Raw genomic sequence first — 22,164 nt, forward strand, 5'->3', positions numbered from 1 at the left:
TGATTCGTGAGGCGTAACCTGTCCACCACGTGTGTAGATGCCACATTCATGTTACTTCCTCTATCAATAATGAGACTGCATACATTTATCTTCACAATGTAACAGGTGTAGAATATGTTGTGAAGCCAATGTTGCTCTCTCGTAGTCTCAATTTAAAGGATCTATCGAACCACCAACATCTCATCCTCTTATGGTGGAAGTTGGTACTCACCTTGTTCTCCAGCTGCCTCTTCTTTGCTTGCTTCCTCCACTGCACCCTACATAGTGAAGGCTACAAGTCGGCTTATCGGGCAACTGGAAGCGATGTGTCCAAAACTTTGGCATCTAAAACATTTTTTTGACGGGAAAAGTACTGGGGGTGTTGCTCTTCTCTTGACTAGACTTATCAACTTTGGTGTGCTCCACTGATGTCTCCAACTATGGGTGCCTAATCTGCTTTGATATTTCTCCACATTCAGTGCTAAAGTTTAGACGTCACTCAAGGACCAGTAAGGCTGTAGTGGAAATTTTAATTAATATATAATTTGCTTTGCTATTTTAATTAATATATAATTTTGTATTAATATTAATATTATATTAATTGAGGTCAGGGAGGTTAGCAAGAAAGCTTTACGTACGAGTAAGGGAGGAGATCAATCTATAGAAGTTTCATTTTTTGATAGACAAAAGGGTGACAACAAAGAAATGTTAGGGTTTGTTTTTTAAAGTTTTAATTGTTTATTAAATCTATGAACTAATGTTACATATGATGAATTTAATGTGAATGAATAATAACAATAAATTGTTATATAATATAAATGTATGTATATTACTAGAAATCTTAAAATCTATTTGAAAATATATAAATTACATAAAATAACTATAAAATTAAGTTAGGACTTTATTGTCAAAATTTTATTAAGTTTAAATTGTTTGAAAGAATTAGTTAAATTTATATTATGAAATGGATACCAATTAGCATAATAATAATAAATAGTTATTATTATATGATACATCAAAGGTAAAATAAAGACAAATTGCCTTCTAATAATATGATTAACCTATAATAAATTAATAACAATTCCTTATGTATTTGATTATAGATTTTTATTAGAGATAGGTGAAGAGAACGATTGACAAGAGAATCAACAGTAATTGAAGTGAGTACTCATGTTCTTATGCTATATTAATATTTTGATTCTTCTCAACCAAATGTATTTACTGTTATTGGTATTAGTTATATTTATATTACTGCATTTTGATCTATTGAATTTTTATTCATATTCTAGAAATGACATATGTACTCAACATTGCTTAACTTATCATTAATATTAAATCATGTACAAGTATACTAACCGCTATACAAATGACAATGAAATATCATTATTAGATAGTTATTATTATAGTATGCTTGCATTTGCATGATTGACTATAATGAAGTTTACTCATTTAGTATTAGTAGAGAATTCGTACATGTAAATGGAAAATATGTTGATATTGAAGTGCTTTAACTTATATAATTTTTAAATGACACTCCTGCGATGACTGTACATATATAAATTGATATAGACATATTATTGATATAACAAAACACCTTAAATATTATGAAATATCGTGAGTGATCATATTCATAAAGTATCAGTATCAAATATTTTATAAAGTATCAAATATTTTATACTTATTTATTAAAAGTTTAACTGACATGCCTATTATTATTTTTTTATTGTGTTACTGTAGTTTTGGAGCATGAGTATTCACCGACTTTGATTATCTCACTGTTATTTTAAACCAACATTTCAGGTTTAATTTATTGATTAAAGGATGAACAACAGAGAATCAATATTTATATAAGACGTGAACAACCCGACTTAAGATAAATTTATAGCTGTTCTAATTAAATTTCTAGTGGCTCTTTCATCTACCATTTTTGAATCATTAATAGTGATAACAAAAAATTATAAGAAAGTTTGATTAATATCGGCTGACTGTTTGTTCTCGTCTTAGTGGATTCCAAGTCTCAGGCCGAGCTATGTCAAGCTGCATATAGGCATATAGTTTCAAATTTACTCTCAAGTCGTTGAATTTGTATTTAGCCTTGGAAACTCTCTATATTTTGCTCGGTTCATCCGATAAACAAATTTGTTTGAAGGAACTAACTCTGGAATGAAATCTGTGGCATGTTCAACCACTTCTAGTGGCAACCATGGAATAGGTAAATTGTCGGTCCTGTTGTTTGAGAATTTCCTTGACAAGGGTTGGCCCTTTTCAGTTATCGGCTCATTGGACTCACTATCTTCAAGAACAACTAATATTAATCCATCAAGAGTTCCAATCATGGGCTCAGCTTCAATTGTTAGTGTCTCTTCCTCGTTAGCTAGTCGTTGAGACTCATCTTTGATGTCTTCTTCTATATCACTGTTTATTTTTTCAACTGATCCTTGCTCAGTGAAATTGACCGTTTTCTTGATTGGAAAATCTGATTCAATATGTCTAAATCCGTGGCACTTGAATCACTTACTGGCTCATATGAATTTGAGAATGCTTGTTGGCTCCACCTGTTCTCCACCCTAAACTATTTTCTTCTCAGGTAGGGTTTGCTTGGATGTTTGGTTGAGTGTACTCTTATTACTTAATTATGGGGTTGAACTCTGCCCGTAAAATGTGGTGGTCACTTATTGTTTTCTCTCTACCTTCAAGGTCAAGATCTGAACATTTTATAATCTTTGATAAGGCTGCAACTCCACTACATTGCCAATAGATAATCTCAGTCCCCTCAAATATCGAGCTAGGGTATTCTCCTTGGGCTCCACTAGCCCACATTTTAATATAAGCTGCTTGAACTTAGCTATGTACTCCTTTGCTGAGAGATCTTGTTGTTGCAGGTGTCTTGTCTATAATGAACTTGTAGATACTTGTGTTGCATCTTTCATTTCATCTTGGACCATGTAGTAATTTTATTTCTCTTCCAGCTATGGAAGAAGCTTCGAAGTCTCCCGTCACAAAGATGTGTCCTTTAACATAATGAAGGCTAGTTTTACCATTTCGTCTGGTGGGATGTCTTGGTAATCAAAGACATGTTCCACCACTTGGAGCCACTGGAAGAGTTTTTTTTTTATTCCATGCGACCGTCAAAATCCGATAAATTCATCTTTAGTTTAGGATCATGACTTCTCTTATATGTCCCTCCAAATCTTCGTGTAGTGGTCTTTCGTGCCTGGAATCTACTCGGTGGAAGGGATTCACTATATTCCTTCGATCTTACTAATTTTCATTTCTGCTACAGGTGACCCCTCTGAATTGTCTCCTCTTGACAGGTGCGTGCCTTTGTTGCAGTGAGAGAATTTCCTGTTGCAGCTCTTCCATGGTAGGTTCTAGGATTTCTCTTTTTGGATTTCTCATAAACGACATTGAGTCATTTCATCTCGATTATGTTTTCGACAATTCTCCTTTGTGGCGTGGTTAGTGTTCATGTTTGAGGAAGTGAATAAGGATGTATGGAGGTGATTTATGGTGGAATATAAAAGTTTTGGGTGGCTGATTAGCAAGGGTGTGGGGGAATTTTGGTAACCTGAGGATAAGATTAGAAATAACCTAGCTCTGATACCAAATGTTATCGGAGTTAACCAATAACAACCGGAAAATTAAATATTATTACTGAAATCAAATAGAAACTTACAACCACACAAAACAGAAATATGAAATTGCAACATAATCATGACACGGGCTCCCACTAGGGTTGGATTGAAGGATGAAGGCGGTGGACAAGAGTCTGGATGGTGTTTTGGTGGTGAAAAGGGGCGGTAGGCAAGCAGGAACAACAAAGCTGCTGTTTTCCAGGTTCTGGACACCAAGCAAGCTGCAGGAAATGGTGCGGGAGGGCTGCCTGGAGTAGGGGCAGCAAAAGAGTGGGTGGTTTGTGCTTTTGTGGCAACAAGGAAGAAGTGGAGTGGCTGGGAAGGCAGGAACAGCAATAGGCGGCTATTCCAGGGTGCTAAGACGAGGTATGACAGCAGTTGGAGCAATTTTCTGGGAGTGGCTGAGTAGGAAAGGGAGTGAGGTGGCTGCTACGACTGGAAATGCAGGTAGACAGCAAAGAGGCGCTGTTCCTGGCAGCTGCAGCAATAAAGGGCTGTTGGAAGCGGTGTGGGAAGGATGCAGAGGGGTAGAGGGAACGGAAATCACCATGTCAAAAGTGAGATACTGCCGGAGCACTAGTCGACCCTTGGATACAACCATAGAAAAGAAAACCGGTGATGCCGACATCTGACTCGAATAAACACACAAAAAAACTAATCCTAAGACATCATGAAAGCAAATTTATAATAATAGAATGACCAGGAGTGGTTCACGAGGACTGGCCGACTCCTCGGAAGGCCTGACCAGCTCAGTCTATGCAGCAGACGCGACTCCCGCATCATCCAGTGTTGCAGGTGGGACGCCCGTGTCAAATACCCTGATAATAATTTAAATAAAGAAAATAAAAAGCAGACGGCAGGCTGACCAGTTCAACGAAATAACAATTCTCTGAACTGGCAGGGAAGAAACCGGCTAGGACTAGTTCTGAGGTGCTCACGTCCACCCCTAGTGTTTCAGAAGCCACATCACTTGGTTTATTCTACAAGCAAGTTCTCTTATCTATGCGACTCTCGCAGTTACTTTCTTTCAGTATTGAAAATTTAAATGCACTTTGTGATGATCTGGATTGTGACGGTTCTGAAGATTTTATTGGTAATTGATACTCCTGGAAAGAATTTGATTTTGGTACTCTTAACCTGTAATCGTAGGTTTTATTGATGACCCTCCAAAATGCTCCTCCTGGACTAGATTATGATCGTGATAAAAGGTTCTCAAAGGTACTACTGTGTCCTTTTGGCTATGGAAATGGTTAATATTAAGGTCAATGCATTCAAAAATTTTTTGAATAGTCTAAAAAAATTTTCTTTTGGATAGTCTGGCATGATGAGATTCATGTTTTTTATAGAAGCATGGTGTGATTACATTGTGGATTATCTCTTGATTATTTTTCTAATAAAGAATTTTCAGCTGTAATCAGTCTTTTAAAGAAATGGTTGCAATGTGCTTGGTCAAAGATCAAACAAAAAGGCCAACGGCTGAAAAATTGTTGAAGCACACATTTTTCAAAATTGCAAAGCCTCCTGAGCTGACAGTGAAAAGCCATTTTGCTGATCTACCTCCACTGTGGGATCGTGTAAAGGCTCTCCAGGTTATTCACCCATCTATGTGGCTTATCTTTGTGTCCCTAAGTTTTCCTTTATAAATAAAATATTCCCTCATTTTATCAAATTTTAATTACTAAATAAAATGTATATTTTCTAAGCTCAAAGATGCTGCACAACTAGCATTGAAGAAAATGCCTTCAGCAGAACAGGAAGCATTATCACAGGTTCCTACCTAATTTATATTTACTGATTTTTTTTGTTGCTCAAGTACATTCAATCATAGCATATGATAACCAGAATGCTGATTAAACATTCCCGCATTGAATTGAAACTTGCTTGTTTGTTGCTGCTGGTTTTTTGTTTATTTTTCTTTTACACTTTTTTTGTGCCAATTACATGAGAGGGTATAAACAATATTTTGTTTACTTGGATTTTCACTTTTTTTTAATCGTTAATCATTTTCAGATTTGATACTAGCATTTTTAAGAGAATGTCATATTAATTGTAAGAAAATATTATTAACTCACCACTATTTTTGCTCATTGTTATAAATGAACATTTCCGCTAGAAGAATGAGCACGAGGGAGACAAAAATAAATGTTGCAATTGTACTGAGAACTGATGAATGTTTACTAGATGAAAGGCACATGGGAACCTGTTTGTGTCTAAACATTCTTGTATTGAATTGAATTAATTTGATTATTTGCGGCTGCTGATATTCGGTATTGTTTTTTTTTTCCTTCTCTTGTTAGCCAATTACTTGATGGTGTTTAAACAAAAATTCCTTACCTCGATATCCACTGTTTGTTCTTCAGTCATAAATCGTTTTTTAGGTCTATTACATACTGCCTTAAGAAAATAGCATAATACTGGTAAGGGAATATTATTAGCTTTCTTTTTTTCTATGCTTGTAGTTAAAAATTCAACTTTACAGGAGCAAAAAGTAGTAGCAGGGAATGAAAAAAAAAATATTGTAGCTATACGTAACACTGATGTCAGTCTACTTGATGAACAGTTGAAATGTCTTATCTTTTTCAACTGAAACTTGATTAGTACAGCACGATCACACCTTCGTTTTGCAACTCTTTTTGTCTGTGCAGTAGGTATATTGGTGAGAAAATCTTTTGCCTTTTGTATTTAAACAATATATGTTGCACAATGTTTGCAATTTGCACATAAGCCACGCTACATTTCTTTTGAAAATATGGCAACGTTAATTTTTTTTTTAATGTATCCTTCCATAAGATCAAAAAGTGTTCTTTTGAAAACCTGATGATGATGCACTGTTCACCATTCACCTCGATTGTTGCTTTCTTTATGTTAGTGTCTAGTCAACGCGCTGGAGAATTGCCTCAGACAGTACCCAGTGTTATAAATCTGAATATTAACTTTACCTGTTGAGGCATAGGCTTCATTTATTAAAATTTTTTTTCAAGTTTTGCGTTACAAAAACCAAATTTATCTCATTTTTTATTAGTGTGGAAAGCTTACAATACAGTTTATACAGCATAGGCATCTTATATGTGACTTCATGACGATGGAAACCCATTTGTAAAACCAGAGCATGCATGAACTCTTGAAAAAATCTCCGCAAGTGTTCCTTGAGGAAGATATATTTTTAGCATCTGAAGAAAATGAAGGCTGTATATTTTGTTTTACTGTTTGAATTTGGAGTCGAATAGCGATTCAATCTACTTTGCAGGAACCCAATGGAGCTTATGAATTCCCTATTATTATCTTAATTGTAAGTTCAAAATCGTCAGCATCTGCTGGAAAAAATTAGAGGTTGTTTAGGGGTAGAGATACTCTGGTTTTTGGCCCCTATCTGGATGCATGATTGACCCTATTCTATTGAGCTCTAGTGCCTCCTGACTATTGAGAGTGAGACTGATTTTCATTTAATTTCCTCCACCTCTTTAGTTCATGGATCAGATGGCACTTAAGTTTCAAATGTGCTGACTATTCTTTCTTTTTATGAAGAATAGAACAATGCCATTAATAGTTTAGAATCAAGATAAATTTTTTACCTGTTTGGGAGTCTAATAATGACCCATTTTTTTGTAGTGGTTCATCTCTTCCATTCCTCGAATGCTATCAGAATGTCATTTTGATACTGGAGTTAGCCCAAATAATCAATAGGAAAACAAATGTTATTATTAAAATCAAGCATGTGATTAAAACCTAAACACACTTCAAAAGGGAAAACGACAGACAGACTCCCGCAAGGTGGATCTTAGGGTGGTGGTGGTGACTGTTAGGGGTTTGGAAAGGTAGCGGCAAGGTAGAAGAGGGGCGGGACTGTGGGGGAAACAACAACACAACAATGGTGGCTTGTGGTCCTCGGTGGCAGCATGCAAGAATGTGCTGAAAGAGCAAGAGGACAGCAAGACCAGCAGTGACACCTTGTTGTTTGGGTGGCATCAACAAGGTAGTGGACAGCAAAGAATAGCAAGTCAAACAGTAGCAACTTGCTGTTTGGTGGTGGCATCGGAATAGTAGAGGGATTTTGGGGCGGCTGTGAGGGTTGACAGCTGGCAGAAGTGGCTGGGACAATAGAGTAACAAGTAACGACAATAGCAAGTGGTAGGGACAGCTGGGGGTGCTGGCAGGGAATCAGAAGCAGGTAGCTGTTCAGAGACGGTTGCAACAATGGAGGGTGGACGGAAGTGATGTGGGGAGGATGCAGAAGGGATTAGGGAAGATAATCCCCATCTCTGGAGTGAGACATAGTCAAACCACCACCCAAATCCTTAGATACAACCCTTACAGAGAAAGGAGAGATGTCGACAGCTGTCTCGCACAAAACTCACGAAAAAATTGACTTTCAAAGTCTAATACAACACATACATATGAAACGACTAAAAATGTATGAAGGATAATAGAAAAGAAAGCATAAAAAAAATGAAAGCGATACTCTCGACCCGTCTCTCATCTCCCGTCTTCTGCGATTGTCCGGGAGTCACGGCTTGCGCCTCGTGTCCGAAGTGGGAGCACTCCCGTGTCACATGTAGGGGCTGTTTGGTTTGTTGAGAGATGGATGTAGTGTAAGAGTAACACAATATAGTTGAAATATTATGCATTTTAGATATTTTTGAGTTGTTTGGTTCAATATAAAATAAATGCAAGGCTTTATATTTTGGTATTTGAATTGAAGAAAAACAAAATCAATGTATAGTACGATTGTTGGCAGCATTGGCAGGTGGTGGCAATTGTGAAAAGGCCCGCGTGGGGTGGCCGATTAGTCGTGGCTAATTTTATATTCCATTTATTCTTTTTTTGGCCAAACGCTAGAATTCTTAAAACCCTTGCATTCCTTTTACAGTGCACTCTTAATTCTACAGGCCAAACATCCCCTTCGTGAATTAATCATTTCTTAAATAAAATTTTGGTAGTAATTCAGTTCTCAGTAAAATAGGAAATGATTGTTAAATATGCAAATAACCTTCTAATAGAAACTGAAACATAATACCAACTCAGCTGTTATATCATATGAAAAATTACTAAAATCTACAAGATCAACCACCATTTTCATTAAGCTAATTCACGATTGCGGTATTACCAGAAATTCAAGTAACACATTATTAAAGGCAGGTCACCTTAATAAAATACCTTTGAAACTTTTAAAATGCACCACAATGCTCTTATTGAGAACATCCCGCTCTTTAAATGTTTTATCAAGAGTAATCTTCCCAAGTTCACTCCTCGTTGCTGTTTGGACCAGCTGGATCATCACAAACATTGAGTTCCCCACTCTATAAGAAGCAAGAAACAGGCCAACAATCTTCAAGAAACCATGAGCAATGCTTGAATCATTAAAAAACTTGCCAAATCACTCAAAAGTCGCATCCCTAAGAGTAGAATACATACCTTTACGTACAAAAATCCATCAATGAGTATGCTAACATTTTTCTAGGTGATGGCAGACTAGTTTGGGATTGAGATTGCCTTCATTTACGATACTTCTCGAAGCATTTCACCATGTATGCCTTCTCGGGGACAATGCAGATGCCCCACTTTGTCAGCGGTGTTGGCTGCTCATTGCTGTGGCGAGTCAGATACATGGTTAGATGAGCAAGGGAAAAGATTGAGAGAAGTGGAAACTGATGAGCTTGCAAAAATGTTTATCAGGATGCAAAGAAATCATCATGGGAGTGACCGGAGCAGAAGTGACGGAGTGGGAGGGGAGATGGATTTGGGCTGATGGGATTTTGGTCATGGAGAGATGTTGGAGGGTGGCTGGCGAGGGACCTGGTGAGAGCTACCTGCTCTTCATATAGTCATTTCTGGTTTCCTTGAACATGTGCATATAGCATTAATAATGAAAAAGAGTGGTTACAAAAACCCTAAATCAAACCAATAAGAAGATGGGCTCGATTAAAATTAACAAAAGGGAAAAGGATGTGGGAACTATCCACACTCATGTCAAAAAAGCTATCAAGTAAAGCTCTGTGAGCAAAAACATGGCAAAAACATGTGCAGTCATGTTTTTGTTTCTATCATTATGTTGAAACAAAACTTGTCTAAAAGCGGCAAAAAAGAGAAGTCTTCAGTAAATTGCGGTTTAGCCCTCTATATCTTATAAGAGTTGGGTTGTTGAAGGGATGAGATAATGTTGCAGTTATCACTTTTGATGATGATGCCTTTAGTTTCGTACTTCGATGACTTGATAAATTGCTTGATTGAAGAAATGATCTGAAGTTCCACATAGGCGATATCCCACTGCTCAAAAGGCTTGGCAGCGACCAGTAGCACATTACCCAATCCATCTCGGAGGACAATCCTGATGTCACCCCTGTGGGAGGGAAGTAGGGCCCATCCTCATTAAATTTCAGCCACTTGGAAAATTGGAACTGTCCACTAGACTGATTGGTTCACAGTTCGCTAGACTGATTGCTGTCCCATTGCTTCGGGAAATGAAATTTGTTGATAGCGGTCATAGCTTCCAACGCATTTGAGGCGAGAATAGTAGGATTACCGAATGCCGGACCATGTTTTTTGGCATTCCGAGCCAGCTAACATTTTTACACTAGCTTGCAATAGGCAAATTAAGGCCCAGGCTTACTTTTTTCTGAGTAGTGAATACCTTCAATAATGTCATCTAGGCACTTGAAAGTGGCTATGGGGAAGCCCCATTGTTGCAGCTTACATAAAGCTTCCATAAGAATTTTACATCTCGTGGTGACATGTTCAATATTCTCTTGATCGGCACAGCCCCACGGGCAGGAAGTAACCTCCAAAATATCCCTCTGATTGAGCCAACAGAGAGTTGGGAGAGCATCCAAGCTAACTCTCCACCAAAATAATCTTTCACACAGGTGAATCTTAAGCCGTTTAAGCCACTGAAATCTGCTATGGTGAGTTCCCAGAGAAGCTTCGTAAATGAGAACAGTAATAGTTTTCGGAGAGAGTGCCTGTGTCAGTTCCACCTGATCACAGCATAGATGAGGTGGATTTGGATTTTGGAAATCCTGTTGCATAGTTCCTTTCCGAAAAATTGACTAAGCTGTTGGGCATTCTAACCTGAATTGTCAATAAGGGTCTCCACGTATTTTCCTTCCACAGCCTGCATATTTATAAATGATGGCAATTTAGCGAACGGGTGTCATGCACCCAAGTATGAATAGTAATGCTTATGTCCTTTTCATTTGAAATTCTCCATTGCACAATGTTTTAAGGGTGCCCACACCGGCCGTGATCACCTTCCAGGTGACCGAGTCACCTCTTTTGGGTATAACAGCCCATATATTTAGCCCATACTTCTGTTTGAGCAGTTTTTGGAGGAGAGTATCTCAGTTGGAAATGTAATCCCAGCCATGCGAGCCTTCAAGAATTCAATCCATTTGGTAGGAGCACGAAAACCCAACCCACCCATGTCGGTTGGCCTGCAAAGGTCATCCCAGGCGATATAATGCATCCCTCTAGCATTAGTTCTTTAATTCCATAGGAAATTATGACAGAATTTCTTGTTTCCGGACATATTATTTGAATTCTTGAAAAAAAAACCTCCAAAACTTTTGACTTTGGCGAACTGAATTGTTTTTCTTGCTTGATGGGCAAACTTCTTAGACCAAATTAGTCGGACTGTTGAAAATTATTTGCATGCTGTCTTTAAAGATTTTTATGCATTTTTAGTCCATGTTTTTATTTGGAAGATATACATACATACCACATAAATTTTACATATTTTTATATTTAAGTCCTAAACCTTGCTTTGATACACACACACATATCTATATCTATATCTATATATATATATATATGTCGATTTCTTTCAGCTAGGGTTTCGCTATCTTGGCTAAACCTGGTCTCCTCGTCGATTGCAGTTCGTCATATCTCTTCTCCATTGCACTTCATCCGCATCGTTTGGCATTGATTTCTTCGTCGCGCACTGTTACGCGGGTCTGTCAGCCCTGCGGTCGCGCTTCTGCGGCTCCCGTTCGTCGCTCACTGTCACGCTCGAAGTGTCGTGCGTCTGTCAGTTGCGCTTCACTCCCGGCTTTGTACGGCTCTCCTGACTTCTTCGTCGCGAGTTCTCAGCTGTGCTCAGTCGCCAGATTTCGCGGCTGCCTGCGCTGTCTGTGCCGATCAACAACTTGATAACCCCGTCTCCGCTCCTCTTTCAAATATGTTTTCGCAACGATACCACGACAATTTTGCTCTTGGCATTGAAACCGGATTTCTCAAAAAAGCTTCCCGTAAAAACGGTAAACTTGTAATCTTTCTCACTGAGGCAGAGATCTCCACCCTAGCTGCGCCCGGCCGACTGTTCTTAGTATGTAAGTTTCTTTATGGAAACCCTAAACTTGAGCTAATTCGAAAGGACTTTGAGCAAATGATGCTGAAAGGGGGTTGGAAGATCGGTAAATTGGATGGTCGCCACATTTTTATTCAATTATTAAATGACGAAGACTACACCCATTTATTTGCGAGAAGACTTCTTTGAATAGAAAACCAGGTGATGAAGATTTTAAAATGGACAGTGGATTTTGATTCTCATACTAAACCTCCTCGAACCTCTTACCATTCTTGTTTGGCTGCGCTTCCCAGGTTTGAAGATCCACCTTTTTGATCAAGAGCTTCTTTTCGCTTTAGCGATGGTATACGGTAAACCCCTCAAAGCTGACACACCTACAGTGAATTTGACTCGGCCTTCAGAAGCCAGAATTTTGATAGAAAGGGATATTACTTTACCTTTTTCGGGAGAAATATGGATTGACACACAACATCAGGGATTTTTGGAGCAAGCATAACTTGAAGAGATACCATTTTATTGTACTCACTGCCGTATGTTTGGACATTCTCCTTCTCAATGTTATCTGTTGCAACCGAATTTAAAACCTTCAAGTAAAAACGCTTATGGATCTGTCCCACCTCATACCTGTTCATCCTTCGCTCCTGAGTGCATTTCACAGACTATTGAAACATCGGTTGAAACAATGTCACCTCCCCCTCCCATTACCAGAGACAATACTGTCTCTGTCTTCCGACTGATATATTGACAGATGGTTTACTTGGGTCCGATAATCAGGATAGTATTGAAGCTCCACATCCCCAGGATGCATCAGGTATTGAAGAGAAATGCTTACCATCTTATCAGAATCAGAATGTTGTTATTACTAGTCAGGAGCTGGGGGCTCATTTTCTCCTACATGCCCAACAATCTGTTGACCACACCGATCAGATGAGCCAGTCCTCGGATGAGGAATGACAGGTATACACATCTAGAAAGAAAGAAAAGAATGGAGGCACACCCCATCTTGGGAATTTAATGGATGATACTCTAGTAACTTCGGGGAATAGAACGACACTCGGCAATTTCTTAGCTGTCTCCGCTCCTAGAACCAGAGGCAGAGGCAAGACCAAACTGGCTCGTGCGTAGCAGCTTATTTCCTGCAAGTTTTGTTTTTTTGTGTTTTATCTATGTTTCATCCTTTTAGGATACTAGTGTATGATGTATCGTATGGGTAGGACACCTTTTTTTGGGTCCTCTCATACAACCTCTATGTATCTTTTCAATTTCAATGAAATTAGCCCTTGGGCATTTATATAAAAAAAAATATATATATTCATAACACTTATGTCAAGAGATGTCCTGTAAACAAAATCTGAAACAATAACAAGAATGCATGTATAAATTAGGAAATGTGGAAGTTAAGAGTAATCTTAAATACAGTTATCTTCCCAAAATTTCATTGACCTCTCTTTTGAAGGTGTGAAAGGAACTTTACTATTTTCTTTCAGTCTTTTTTGGTTTACAACAAGATTTTCAATTGGATAGAAAAGACCATGACTCTCATGCATCCATTTTTCAAGAAAAGTATTTCTTAATTTTATCCATCTTTTTTTGATGTACACCAAATCAATTTTCAGGATACTTTGTCTTATATTTTCTCTAGTTCACTAAAAATCAAATTTTCATTTTTATTTTCGATGTACTTTTTTATCAACTCCTTGAATACAATTGTCTTCCAAAGACATTTTCTGGCCATTGCAGAAGTAGTAAGTGTCCATTACTGAAATGAACTTATAGAAGGGACGACTTCTATTGCGTTAAATGTATTCATGTACTATTTTTTCTTCTTAAACGGTGGATATTACAATATCTGTCCCTCATTCCATACAGCCTTCACCTGATTCTCCTAAGTTTTCAGGAGACCTCCCCAACATCTCGGTGAGGTTCTAGCAGGAATCCACAGCACTCGGCCCTCTAAACACAAACCCTTAGTCCATTTTCTAAGTTTTGTTCCACAGATGCACGATAGTGCATTCCTGTTTTTTATTGGTTATTATTATATTTTTCATCTGAAATATTTGTTGGTTTTTTTCATTAGAGTGAGTATCAGAGAGGAGTTAGCGCATGGAATTTTGATGTTGAGGATTTGAAGGTTCAAGCATCACTGGTATGCCCTGTGTATAGTTTTTGTTATTTATGAAGCCAAATACTATTTTGTTTAAATTTGCCAGACTGTGTCAATATTTGTGTGCTGTATACTTGTAATTAATTCTTTTACTTGAGTGATTTATACTATTACTGATATCTGGAGAATTATGGTAGATTCAGGATGATGAAGATTTTGCTGAAACTAAGGAAGATAATGTAAGCTCATTTCATCAGTAATCAGGTTTTGGTTGTTTATATTATAATAACTGTACCTTTTGCATAGTTTGTCTTTTATTGCACCTTACCATATCTCCGATCTGTGTGGTTGTTAAACATTGAACAGCTTTACACTTATTTTTATAAAGAACTACAAAATTCGTACATAAAGTTACCTTATTGTTGACAGGATCAATGCACTTCTGGATCTTTTGTGGAAAAACCATTAGCTGCTAATGAAATTGGGTACAAGTGAGCTTTCTTATATATCTCATGCAGCTCTTTATTACACGTTATCAAGTTTTATGCTTTCTTCTTGTGCTTGGCATACTTCATTATTTCTTTACGCAGGAATACAAGCGATACTTAATATTCAGAACATATCAGTTCTGTTACTCTTGCTTTGTTTTTAAAATTTTTTGGTTTTTCTATGTACTAAATCTTAGGAAGGTTCTCAAGCTCTAGTTCTGAAATTGTTTTGAAATCTGTATCATTTGATTTCTCTTGATTTTTTAGAAATTGATAAAAGCATTAAAATGCCTTAAAATGATACAATCAAATATGAATATCTTCTAACAAGTTAATATGCAAAAAGTTTGAACTAACCATGAATTCTGTTGTTTTTAATTTTGCATTGAGTCCACCACAAATCTTGAAAGATTTCTATTTAAATGATTGAATACGTCATATGAAGAATAATATACTACTTCGAGGAGCAGAAATATTATCTTGAAATAGATCTAATCATTCAAATGATGAAACTTTTAAGATTTATGAGTCTACATTAACCAGAGATTTTTCCCCTACATTATGGGTGTAAGATAGGGTTTTTTTTTTGTTATGGGGTATGGTATTTCTACAATGACAAATCCTCATAGTTAATCACTTCACAGGAGTTTTGAACTCTTGAGAGAATTCTTGATTAATGTATTAACCTATATTATTTATGATTTCAATGTTGGATATTAAGATCGGAGTTTTAAGGATACAAAATATTGAGATTTACATCCTAATGACGATGTGTCGTGTAAAGACCCTGGAAAGTGATTAACAAACCTTGGGATGAAGGTGTACCTTGGGGATTAAATTGGGAAATCATTGAAGGAGTTAAGTTTGGTAGAATTTGGATGAAGTGAAAAAAGAATTTGGAATGAATTAGATTTGTTGGATTTAGGCAGAATATGTTAGATTGAAATGTTTAATTTAAATGGTTTGATTTAAAAATTTTGAGTTAAAAGTTTGATTTGAAAGGTTTGATTTGATTCCTAAACTAAAGAGACAAGCTTAGTTGAAAGTTATTCTAGATAGAAGTTGAAAGCATAACCCTAAGGTAAATCTAGACTCTATAAGGAGACTAAATAGGTGGACTGACTTAAATTTGGATATGACGTCCTCGATCAAGATGTCATTGATTTTTCATTGTCCCAAATTCATCAGTAGCCTTAGAGTATTAATTAATTAGATATTCATAGGTCTCAACTATTATTTTAGTGGCGAGTGTAATCTTTCTTAACTATAAGTGGTTAGAGTTATCTTTGTCAGTAACCATGAGTTACTTCATTCTTGAGCACCTACATAGTCTAAGGAGTTTACAAACTTGGGGTTTTATAGGTCCCACTCTTTTGAAAATAGCTGAGGGTACTTAGTAATCTAATCAAGACTTTTAGGCTGGACTAATCTAGGGGTGTGTATAAACCTAAGCTTCATTTCTAAATTAGCTAATCTAGGATTTATAATTAATCAACTTAGGTGTGGTTTTAGTTATTTAAGTCGGTGAATTTTAATTTGTTTTCTTGGGGTTTGATATTTTAATTTTGATTTGGTTAAATTTTATAATTTGTCGGTCAACAAGAGAATCAAATATTCTAAGTTTTTCTAATTTGTTAATTTTTTTAGCCTATGTGCTGTTTTCATTCAGTTGTTCATTTTTAAGATCCTATTTCTATTGTCAGTTTTCTATCATAGGATGGAGTTTCAGTAATCTAGGTTCTTCTATAAGTCAAATTAGAGTTTGTGTTAAATACATAAATGCAAGTGGAATTTACATACACACCAATTGATTCTCCTATATTTTTACAATTAACACAGGTTGTGAAAAGTGAATAAGACATTAAACAGGAAGAAGGAAATGTTCATGGGATATTGGTTTGATCGGAGTTGAATAGAGGGTTGAACCTCATGATGTAATAAATACGAAAATTAATTAAAAATGACTTACATGATATAATAATAATATAATAGTATAAATATAAAAAAATAAATAAATAATACAATCACGATTTTTAAGTTTTGAAATTGCTGAGTACACTTATAATAGAGCCTTCAAGCTCTCTTCCATAAGAGCAGCTAGCCCAATTCCCAAAAAAAATTTTAATATTTCCAAAACAAAAAAAAATTGCCATCCTATAAACCTTTCCGATTTCCTATGAGCTTATATGTTACCAACTCACCGCAACCCTTTCTCTTTCTCTTTCTCTTTCTTTTCTGTGTGTGTGTGTGATGACAAAGACAAAAAAAATATCTAGTAATATTCATGGTTTCTAAAAGAGAAAACCAGTTCTACGGTTTGTCGGTGGAACCTGCGGTTCGGCCGGTTCACCGACACTTCAATAACAGAAATGGTCCATTATGCGTCCAGACTGGACTAGTCACCGGTTCATGGTTGAACTGACCGGTCGGGCCGGTTTCTAAACCTTGCTTAACACTTCAATTTTATTTTTTGGAATTACATAGCACTCAATTCTGACTTATCACTTAAAAAATGTCATTCGCTTACTTACATAACACTTTAGCTTTCATGTTTACACACATAAAACTCATTTTTAATGGATTTACATATATAACACCTAAAATTTCTCACATAAAACTTTAAGTCGTCTAGATTTTCATATAGAACATTTTAGCATTAAAGCTTACACACATAACACTCAAATTTTGATAGATTTAAATATACAACAACCATAAACCTTTATCCCACTAAGAAGGGTCGGCTACATGAATCCTTTTTCTCTATTGTGTTTTATTGAATGTCATATTTTTATTTAATTCTAATAAATTAAGATCATTTTTTATAGAATTATTTTATTTAATTCTAATAAATTAAGATCATTTTTTATAGAATATGCCCAAGTCTTTTCAGGTCTACCTCTATCTTTCTTAACATAAGTCGATTTGAAAACATGTACTCTCCTAACCAGATCATCAGATGCTCGACGTTTAATGTGACGAAACCATCTAATATGACTCTCTAATTTTCTCTGCCGCTGGAGCCACACCAACCCTTTCACGGATATATTCATTTTGCATTTTGACTCTTAAGTGTAAAACCACTCATCCACCTAAGCATTCTTATATCAGCAACACAACTTAGTTTTGTACTTTTATTTTATAGGCCAACATTTTGCGCCATTAAGCATTGCAGGTCTCACCACCATCTTATAAAATTTTCCTTCATGTCTAAGCAGTACTTTTCTATCACTCCTTTTCCTCAATAGGCCCGATGCATTCCTCCACTTCATCCATCAAACTTGAATTCTACTAATAACTTCCTCATCTTTATCACCATCACTTTGAATAGTAGATTACATGTACAAAATTTAAACTTTAAAGTTTACTTACATAAACTTAAATTTTTATATATAACGTATAAAACTTAAAGCTTGCATGCACGACACTTCAAATCTTTCTTTTAATGTTTACATAGCCAAAAATATCATTCATTCGCCCATTACAAATGAAATAAAATATATTACACTAAAGTATGAAATCTTAGGTGTTATATATGTAAATATATGAAAATTAAATGATATGTATGCAAATTGAAGTTTGGATTTTGGCCTTGTAAACACACAGAAATATTGAATTTCAAAAATGCAAACACAGAAATTTCAGATTTTTCTTGTACGAACATACAAAAGCTTTAAGATATCTTATATACGAACACATGAAAGTTTCAAATTTTTTATATACAAACATACGGAAGTTTCAGATTTTCCATATACGAACATATAAAAATTAAAAAAAATTTCATGTACCAACACATGAAAGTTTCACAGTTTTCATATACGTACACACGAGAATTTCAGATTTTATGTATACGAATATATGAAAGTTTCAGCTTTTTTGTGTACGAACACATGAAAGTTTTAGATTTTTGTATATGAATAAGTGAAAGTTTCAATTTTTTCATATACAAACACAAAAGTTTTAGTTTTTTCGTATATGAACACATGAAAGTTTCAGATTTTGGAAAGCAAACCTATAGGAATTGGGTATTTAATATATGCAAGTTTGAAAGTTTATGCAGGGGAATTCATGTGCTCAATTATATGAAAGAAAATCTGAAAGCATGTAAAAACATAAGAGTTCAATTATATGAAAGAAAACCTTAAAGTTTAGGTATGTGAGTACATAAAAGCTCAATTATATGTAAAAATTTTTGGCTTTTTCATAAGGATTTAAAGTATCTTACCCACATAAAAATCTGAAAGCTTGGGCATATAAACACATAAGAGTTCAATTATATGAACTTGAAAGTTTAGGTATGTAAATACATAAAATTCCAATTATATGTAAAAAAATTTCAAAATTTTTAATAAGGATTCAAAGCAGCTTTTCTATGTGAAAATCTGAAAGTTTAGGCATGTAAACACATAAGAGTTCAATTATACGAAAGAAAACCTGAAAGTTTAGGTATGTGAATACAAAAAAGTTCAATTATATGTAAAAAAATTTCAAAATTTTCGTTAAGGATTTATAGAAGCCTTTCCACATGAAAATCTGAAAGCCTAGGCACGTAAACACATAAGAGATAAATTATATGAAATAAAACCTGAAATTTTAGTTATGTAAACACATATGTGTTTGTATGTAACACCAATTTACATGAAATGTTTAGGTATGTGAGCACATAAGAATTCGTTTGCGTGAAAAGTCTGAGTTTGTAAACAAAAAAATCTGAAAGTTTAAACATTGAGAGACAAGAATTTATTCACATGGGTTTGTATATGGGAAAACTCAAACTGAACAAAAAAAATCAGAGTTTAAGCATTAGAATTCGTTTGAGAATTTAAGCTTTTGTATTTTCATAACTGAAAATCTAAAAGTTTAAGTATTTAAATATAAGAAATCTGATAGTTTAAGCAATTTCATTTATATAAGAATTCATTTCCATATAGTTCCCTTTCTCCTTTGTTTTGCATTATGGGAGTTGAGAGAGACGTTGAACGCTTAGTATTTAAAGAAGATTAGTCGACCACATGTGACAATTACTTAACTTTACATAAACAATGTCGACATAAAAATTAGTTTTACTTCACATAAACTACCTGGAGAATTACTTTCGCATGATGAAACTAAACATGAAAATTAAATTCACATAAACTATACATGAGAATTAACTTTACATAATGAAACTATGCATGAGAACTATACATGAGAATTAGATTCACATAAATTGTACATGGGAATTAACTTCACATGGTGAAACTATACTTCAGAATTAAGTATACATAATGAGTTTAAACATTAGATTTAATTTCACATAATGAAACTATATATGAGAATAATATCACATAATGACACTATACATGAGAATTAACTTCACATAATGAAACTAGACATAAGAATCAACTTCACATGAATTATACATGCGAATTAACTTCACATGATGAAACTATACATGAGAATTAACTTCACATAAACTTTACATGAGAATTAACTTCACTTAAACTATACATGAGAATTAATTTCAAATTATGAAACTAAACATGAGAATTAACTTTGCATAATGAAACTATACATGAAAATTTCCTTCACATATACCATACATGAGACTTCGCATAATGAAACTAAAAATGAAAATTAACTTCACATGAACTTACATGACAATTAATTTCACATGTTGAAACTAAACATGAGAATTAACTTCCGTAAACTATACATGAAAATTAATTCACATAATGAAACTGGACATGAGAATTAACTTTACATAATAAAATTATTCTTGAGAATTAACTTCATATAATTTAGACATAAGAATTAACTTCACATAGTGAAACTATACCTGAAAATTAATGTCTCATAAACTATACATGAGAATTAATTTCACATAATGAAACCAAACATGATTTCACAAAATCAAACTACATGTGAAATGAACTTCTCATAAACCAACTACATTTGAAAATGAACTTCGCATAAACAAACTATATATCCCATAAACAACTACTTGTGAAAATGATCTTCACATAAACAAACTACATTTAAAAATGAACTCCACATAAACAAACTACATTTGTGAAATGCATGAAGAAAGAAGGAGAAGAATGTAAATATTATCTTCCTTTGATATTTCCTTTTGCTAGGGCAAAATGGTGGCTGTATTTTGGCTTCCCTTTGCCCAGCACAAAGAAAGCAAGAAAGAGCTCGGGTTTATTTGAAGGGAAAGAAGAGAGGGGGAAAGAGAACTTGGGCGCGCCATCCCGAACTATGGGGTTCAGTTAGGCTTATAGAGGGAGAGAATGAGAAGATTCAGTGGTTTTGACAACTGAAAAGGGGCGAGAGTCGTTGAAATTTCGAACCAGAGCAAGAAGAGTGAGAAAGAGGACTTTGGTTTAGTTGGGGAAGATGGGAGAAGTGAGCCATGTGATGCTTTTGCTAATGGGGAGCAATGGGATAGAGCTTCTTTCGGCTGGAAGCTAAAAATGGGCAACGCAATTTGGGTTAGGGCTTCGAAAGAGGCTTTGTAGTCCCTCATCTCCCCTTTGATTAAGATTGAAAGGTGGAGATGAAAAAGGGGAGTTCGGGCATCAAAATTGACTTGGGCTTAGCATGAATTTGGCCATTGACATGCACATCACTCAATTCATATGTGTTTACATAACTATCACCCGGGATTTATAATTTTACACTCATACCACTCTTTAGGTTTTAGAAGTAAAACAACATATTTTCATGTAGAGATAATAGTGGGATTTATGTAAAATGATAAAATTTAGGTGTTAGGTATTAAATATATAAGAATTAAGTGATATGTATGTAGATGTTGGTTTTAGATTTCATTTTGTTTAAATTTAATTTTAGTCTTAAAGTTTTAATTGTGTTTAAATTTAAATTTAATATGTTAAGTTTAGAGTTTAATTAAATTTATTTTTTTCGTTCTTAGTTTATGTTGAGTTTTTTAAGTTTATACTTATCTTTAACATTAGTTTGTTAAATTTAGCTATTAATTTCATTTAATTTGATTTGTGTTGTTTAAATTTAATTTTAAGTTAAATTTTAGGTTAATTTCTAGTCGATTTTTAAATTTTAAGTTTCAAATAAAGTGAACTTAGGTTTAATTCTAGTTTAGGTTTCAATTTGTGTTTTAATTTAAATCTTTGTTTAAGTTATAATAATTTAATTTAATTTTGTTTTAATATTAATATTTAATTGGTTTATGATTATTATTATTATTATTATTATTACTATTATTATTTTCCAAATTATTGTAATTTCAAGGCACCATCAAATGGAGCCTAATTTGTACACGAGCAAGTTCACGTGAATTGTTTTGATGATCTAGATGCACTTGCGTAATCCGTTTCACGAAATGATGCTCAAATGAAAAAGTTTTACGTGGAGGAACAGTTCATGCATTAAAACTTGAATCACATGAGTCCACATGAAAAATGTAACAAATTACCGTCAAACTTGTTGCATGTTTTTTTATACATAATAATGATCATGATACAGTCTACAGAATGAAATTTCAAGCACTAAGATGATCTGTAATGAAAATGATAATTGTACTGTTTGTTTGAGTTACTTTGAAATTTGGTTCAACTTTAGGTTTGAATTTAAATTGATTGAATTAGATTTATATTTTATTTAGTTTAATTTTAATTTTGGTTCAAGTGAAGTAGATTC

The 22,164-nt window shown here is 34.7% G+C and overlaps 1 protein-coding gene across 3 annotated transcripts in view; it reads left to right on the top strand.

The window, feature by feature from the left end:
- LOC110028777 (serine/threonine-protein kinase BLUS1-like) overlaps positions 1–22,164 on the top strand; it is a 92,607-nt gene that overhangs the window by 35,071 nt on the left and 35,372 nt on the right. The window contains exons 6-11 of one of the 3 annotated variants that reach the window (XM_020730763.1): positions 4,764–4,832; positions 5,033–5,203; positions 5,318–5,383; positions 13,991–14,059; positions 14,215–14,256; positions 14,447–14,508. In XM_020730763.1, coding sequence (XP_020586422.1) covers positions 4,764–4,832; positions 5,033–5,203; positions 5,318–5,383; positions 13,991–14,059; positions 14,215–14,256; positions 14,447–14,508 — 479 coding nt within the window. The remainder of the gene's footprint in view (positions 1–4,763; positions 4,833–5,032; positions 5,204–5,317; positions 5,384–13,990; positions 14,060–14,214; positions 14,257–14,446; positions 14,509–22,164) is intronic. The other 2 variants (XM_020730764.1, XM_020730765.1) reach the window with 2 other exon arrangements.

Source organism: Phalaenopsis equestris, unplaced genomic scaffold (genome assembly GCF_001263595.1).
Source record: "Phalaenopsis equestris unplaced genomic scaffold, ASM126359v1 Scaffold000531, whole genome shotgun sequence".
In the NCBI taxonomy this organism is placed as follows: domain Eukaryota; kingdom Viridiplantae; phylum Streptophyta; class Magnoliopsida; order Asparagales; family Orchidaceae; genus Phalaenopsis; species Phalaenopsis equestris.